This window comes from Spermophilus citellus, assembly GCF_964194105.1.
Source record: "Spermophilus citellus genome assembly, chromosome: 4".
Taxonomy (NCBI): domain Eukaryota; kingdom Metazoa; phylum Chordata; class Mammalia; order Rodentia; family Sciuridae; genus Spermophilus; species Spermophilus citellus.
In genome coordinates this window covers 213,616,238-213,622,769 of record NC_138185.1, presented here as the reverse complement: position 1 = coordinate 213,622,769, position 6,532 = coordinate 213,616,238, and the positions used below count along the sequence as shown (strand labels likewise).

Below are 6,532 nucleotides of genomic sequence, written 5' to 3'. Positions count from 1 at the left end.
CCGTATGACCAGCGGACACAGCCTTAGCTTCCTTACACGTAAACGGACGGCACCAAAGTCAGTCCCCTTGTAGTATTTCTTCTAAATAAGATACCTATGTGCTTCTGTATGATCCTATGAGCTGTCTTTGGAAATTTCTGGGGATGGAAGAGATACCCTTCTAGCTTGGGAAAGGGTAAGCAAATGGCTTACCAGTGTGACCTGTCTATAAGCAGGGAGGCAGCAGGCAGGGCGCTGGCAATGAGAAGCTTGGGGAGCTAAGGATGAAACCCACGGAAAGCTGCAGAGTGTGTATCTGGACTAGACAGGGGGCTGTGATGGATGGCTTGCTTTCTCTGGAAAGCCAGGCTGGCTGAAGATACCTTCGGAGATGGAGAGAGGGTGGAATCACAAAACACAGTCAAGCCACAACTTTTGAGAGCTGAGTCCTCTTCAGTAGGGGGGTAATTTCATATCGGCATACATACATATTTTTAACATGTGAAGTTTAATAGCTTTCTTTCCAAAACATATAAAAGTGAAATAAGAAAATAACACTTTTTTTTAAAGTGAGAATGCTGACAATAAACATTAAAAGTATAACCAACATCCAAGTTCACAAGAGCAACCTTCATGAGTTTTGCAGGGATGCAAGTCAGATTTTAAGGGAAATGAACATCCAGAACGAACAAGAATATCCAAGGTTTGGGGCTCAACATCTTATGCTCAATTTCACAGTGCTTTAAGATTCTCAGGAGGGCACCCACATGTTCCCGTGTGTATCTGGTGCTTTGATATAAGGAATGTTCCAAATCCATGGCCGATCTGGGAAAAAATACCAAAACATTACAGAATATTTATTTGAACAGGATCACAGAAAATTCACTCACCTGATAGGGTAAAATCACTGTGTGCTCAGGTCTCCAACCTGTGAAGAATGTCTTTGAATCAACTGGAGGATACCCCGTTCAGACAGTGGTTTTCGTAAAGGTTCATGTTAAGGCACAGGGTCAGCTGAGCATGGGAAGGGAGGTGAGTAGCACCCAAGGATGAATCCTGGCCTGCCACCTCGCCTTGCCACACTAGCAAATTATTTTGCCAGTCTGAACCCCAGTTTCCTTATCTGTACCCACACCACGGTGCTGTCATAAGACAAATGAGATGATTCCAGATAGCAAGTAAGACGTGGTGTCTGGCACACAGCAGGGGCCACCTCAGGCAGCTGCGCCTCTCCTCCTTAGGGTGCTGCAGGAAGCAAGAGCTGGCGCAGCCCAGGCCACACTGCTGCTCTCAGCGGGCCCCAGAGGACCAGAGTCCTGACTGTGAAATGCTTTTGCTTTCTTATTAAATGTTAATAATCAATGAGACATGAAGACTTCTGACTGACTGACTGCAGACCAATGTGAGAAAAAGCAACAGGTGTGGGTATGAACACTGGAAGGAACACCCAGGACCCAGGTTCAAATCCCACCTCCCTCCCTCTCAGCCCTTAGTGAAGGCATCTGGGTTTTAGCCTTAGGTTTCTCCCCTGAAATGGCAAGTACATTAGCAACCACCAGGGATTAGTGTGAAGAGAGCATGTGTAAAGTTTCAGTCATGTTGAAGGTGCTCAATAAATGCAAACTGTTCTTTCTCCCTTTTAACAGATATTTTAGAAACTGAAAACACTTCAGAGTATCATCTTTACCACACATAGTTCCTTTGAGAGCTAAACGATTCAAAAGAACCATAAGAATATGGGTAAGGTCTAAATACATCACAAGGATTAAAAATAAATCCCGTCTCATTGTCTCGACAAGTATTACTAACAGAAAAACTTTTCAGGGCTGGAGAGCTCACTGCAGGTCTAAGAAGGATGCCACGTTAAAGCAGCATCTTGGCTCTGCAAACTCTCCTGCTAGGGACCCTTTCCCTTCTCAGAAACAGCATGGAAACAGTGGTTCTGCCAGCCTCTCCTTGCAGCAGCCTTGCTGTTCCTGTTGAATAATCTTAGAGCAATTGTGCACATAGCAGCACCCAGCAGGATGCGCAGGCAAGAAATCTGAAGATGGCAACAAATTATCAGAACATTATTGCTTATCTTTGGCCTTGAGATGGTTTGAAAGCATGAAACCAATCCCTTTTTTGTTAACTTTACCAAGCTTGTTAGAGAAAGGCAGCCTTTTCCATTTGACATATTTGTTTCATTAAAGGTTGAGCAACTTGGCCATGGACTTGGGCTTGACTCCCCCATCTTTACCCCAGCCTAGGCTCTCTCTACTGCAAACAGCATCTTCTGGGCCTGGACTCCTACTCTATACCCCTCTTCTATATATTGCTCAGTGGGGTAGTATCAACTTCATTCCCAAGGTAGCAGACACCCTGTTTCTTGCTAGATGAGCAGCTATTGGAGAGATTCTTCACAGTAATACAGGATCTCAGAAGCAGACATTTACTAACCAGCCAGTGATATCAAGACCACTGTATTTACTCCTTTCCCCCTCAATTAGTCAGTGAGGACCAGGCAAGGACCCAGAGATCACCATCTGGCATATCTCTTGCAGTTCTGATTTTTCAATGTGTCTGCCCCTGTGGGCTGTGGGCAACGATTTCCACACTCACTGACAGGTCCCCCCCAAAACCTGGAGGGAAAGCTAGACATATGGCTATGGGGAGAAGAGGGTGGCTGTGACCCTCGTCTCTTTTACACTATCAGTACTAACAATCACTGGCTTAGAAAAAGCCCCTTTTAAGTAATCCTTTCAAATTGTTCCTTAAGAGAACAAATGGGCTTGTAACCTAATATGCAAATATTACATGCATATTCATGCATGTGCATGTGATATTTGTTCAGAGCTGCTAGATGCCACGGACCTTTCCAATCTTGATAAATGTAAAGTGGTCATGTAAGAAAATGACTTTATTTTTAGGAATACACACTGAAGTATTTAGGGAAAAAGGGCTATCATGTCTGCAACACTCAAATGGATCAGAAAAATGTAAAGTATGAGAAAGAATGCAAATGTGACAAAATGTTTGTACTCTTGCAACTTTTCTGTATATCTGCATTTTTGTAAAAAATGTGAAAGAAATGAATTCCACTATTATGTATAACTATCATGCATTAAAAACATTACAACAGTAAAAGAAAAAATTATATACACTTATTATTTTAATATATTTATACACATACATACACACATATATATATGCCAGGTATATTCTAAAAACAAATAATGCTGGGCATGGTGGCACATGCCTATAATCCTGGGGACTAGGGAGACTCATGAAGGAAGATCACAAAGTTTGAGACTAGCCTTAGCAATTTAGCAAGACCCTGTCTCAAAAAATAAAAAGGGCTAGGTATGGAGCTCCATGGTAAAGCGCCCTGGGTTCAATCCCAAGTACAAAATAAAAATAAATAAATAAATAAAAAACAAATAATGAAAATACAATAACCTATTCACAAACAAAATGTAACTAACACCTTTGAAGCTTTGTATGTTCAGTTACTTCTTAAGTGGGACATGCACTTATTGTTTAGGTTCAGGCAGGCTGTCCTCATTTTACTTTCTCAGTAACATATATGATAATGCAGAGTATCAGTGAAAGAACACACAGCAGTGGCCCACGGAATGGAGCTCAGGAGAGGTGGGGGACTGATCTGTTTCACTTTCTCCTCAGGCTCAGGGTCACAGCACATGGGACATAATGGAACCAATTTGTATTAATTTAAAAAACTGGTGATTTTGCTTCATAAGAAGTCATCTCAATAAAATACTAAGTCCCATTGGCAAAATGGGTTTGGAGTTACATATAACTTCAGGAGATGATAAGGGTGAGACCTCATGCCTAACTGGTTCACTGATTCATCCCAGACTGTCGGCACACAGTAGGTGCTCACTATGCACCCATGAGAGAACAAATGAATAGAAGCTCCTGCAGAAAGCAAGGGACCTCAGTAGCTGGGTCTTAGGTTCTGCTTTACTTCATTTGATCATTTTCTTGGTTTCAAGATATCTGGCGGGACTATGCAGCAGTAGATGTCTTTGCTAAGCTTTTTGAATCATGTTTTGATTTTAAGAAGACCCGAACAAGACCCTGTATGTGTCATAATAGTTTGAAAATCACTTTTTAAAGTGAAATGCTTTTGAAATGTTCTTAACCACTCGCTTTTCTACATCTTGGTAAAATGCTGTTCTTTAGTCTACATGGCTCCTTGAATGCAGGCTGTTTTTGAAGTGGTGGTGACTGAATTCCTGGTATTATTCTACAAGCTACTAACACAGTGTAAGAGATAAAATAGCACTGACATAAAATAAAATGCTCTACTTTCTATTGTATGTATCTTTAAAGAAAATGCCTAAGAAATAAAAAAGACAGTGACACATTGCAAAGCATTCTGCCTGCTGGGCAAACCAGAGATTTATCATCCTGTGGTCAGCTTCTGGGTTCTGGGGAATGCTTTTTCTGTTGGAGGGGAAGGTTTGTGAGGGCGTTTTTTTAAGACTTTCTATGGCTTCCACACTCGCTTTCCTTTTCCTTTGGAGATCAGGACTAAAGGAAGTGGGGGAGTCCAGACAGGGTCTGGGTTGGGGAACAAGACCCAAGTCAGAATCCTTCAAGCCGTCACCTTATTTATGTTTATTCAGGAGACCTTGGGTTAAAAAAACTATGGAAAAGGAACCTGAAGTTTAGAGAAATCCAGAAGGGGAGGGGACCGACACAGGCAAGCCTTAGACATTAAAAAAAATCATTGCTCCCCAAGGGAAAGTGGGGAGTCACACCAAATCACTTCTCCCATGTGCTGGGAACAGAACTTGATATTACAGTAAGAACAATTATATTAAAGGTGACTACTGTTTATTGGCTACTAGCTCTGGGTTGGACACTGTGTTAAGCACAGAGGTTTTCAGGACCGACAGAAGTGGCCGGACAGCCTGTAAGGCTGGGTCCACCCAGGGCAGACATAGAAGGTGCACCAAGCCTGCTGGCTGGCTGAGGACTTCTGAGCCTGCTGTGGATATGCCAATGGCCTTTCTATTGTGAAACACACTTGGTCACTGCCCTCAGGAAAGTCACAGTCTGGTGTAGCAGTTTTCAAGTGTGGCCTGGGGACCTCCCTTTGAGGGGTGGGAGGTTCTGAAATAAGAAATTATCTTCATGATGCATGAAGCCAGCATGTGGTTCTTGCTGTCATGAGCCCACAAATGTGCAGAGGCCGACTGACGTGACTGCACAACAGCCCAGAGCAGCTGTGGAAATGGAGCTGGCTTCTAGCTGTAACACAAAGAGGCTGCAAAACCACTAAACTATGCCACTTTGCTTGCTGATTTTGTCTTTTAATTTTGGAAATGATCATACAAATATGTTTATTATTTTAAAACTAAAGAATAAATATTTGTAGGTTCCTATTTAAATTCCTAATACAGTAAACAGAAATAGATACAAAATCCCATATAAATAAATGATTTCCATGAATCTCAAAACTCATGAGAATACAAAGGGGTTCTAAGGCCAAACAGTTTGAGAACTGTGGCTCCAATGATCACAGGGCAGTAAAGGGGCCTCTGTAAACCTAAGCTTCCAGAGGGTTCCAGGAACCAGGTTTCATTGAGGGACCAATAGTGTCTGCCTGGCTCTGTTTCTACTATGATACACCTGCCCAGCTGTCTCACCTTTACTTCCGTATGGTTCTGGGGGCAGATCATAGGGCACTGGAAAAAAGTCTGTTGCCTCCCGGCTGCCAGAGAAGAATTTCTGTTTCACTTTGAAGCTGTCCAGGCCCTGCAAACACATGGAGGGAATCTATGATTGTACGCCATTTCCCAAAAGAAAACAAGAAAACTAAAACCAAACTGAAACAAATAAAGAACCTGGAAGATCCCAAGAAGCAATCATATCTTTATGACATTTACAACAAAATTCAAATGACTTCAGAGCTATTTTCAATGTTTGATAGGCAAATATATTTAACAACTCCTCCCAATTATTTTCTTCCCTGAAAATAAGATTTAACATTTTAAGAATTAAATTAAAAGCTTGCAAGAGTTTAACAAAGGATACAGAGAAACAAGAGAAACAATTTTGGATATTATAGCCCATTTCTACTAAACACCATGTACAGTTGGCAGGGAGTTTTAGAACTCATTGTATAAAAATACCTCAAATGTTTTCAATATTGCTATAGTAACAGGCAGCCTGTCCTGAGAAAGAAAAAGTTAAAAGTTGTTTTCATGTATAATGGAAGTGCTCAAGTTAATAGGATAGGAATAGAAAAATGGAAATTCTTCATGATCTATCTCAATGGAAAGTTTATTCCAAGAACTGCGGAACAAGGTATCAGTCTTAGGTGTGAGTCAGGTGGAGGTGAAGGCTCTCTCCAGGCTGATATGCGCACACCCTGTCCTTCTCTGACTAAGACATCAGTGCTGTCCTCTGGGCCCCATACACGGGCTTTTTTAAAAAAGAAGGCTTATTGCTTTGCTAGCAAAGGAGAAACACAGGGAACTCCTGTCCCAGAGGCTGTGATTCTGCCCGTCAGCAGAAACAGGGGGCTTTTAAAGGAGGTGAT

General features: G+C 41.9%; 1 protein-coding gene across 4 annotated transcripts in view; it reads right to left on the bottom strand.

Annotated features, from left to right (window-relative positions):
• Window positions 1-477: 477 nt before the first annotated feature.
• TDP1 (tyrosyl-DNA phosphodiesterase 1) overlaps window positions 478-6,532 on the bottom strand; it is a 76,507-nt gene continuing 70,452 nt past the window's right edge. For all 4 annotated transcript variants that reach the window (XM_081290653.1, XM_081290656.1, XM_081290654.1 and 1 more), the window contains 2 exons: window positions 5,637-5,745; window positions 478-804 (listed from right to left, as the gene is read on the bottom strand). In XM_081290653.1, coding sequence (XP_081146779.1) covers window positions 731-804; window positions 5,637-5,745 — 183 coding nt within the window. In that variant the 3' untranslated portion in view covers window positions 478-730. The remainder of the gene's footprint in view (window positions 805-5,636; window positions 5,746-6,532) is intronic.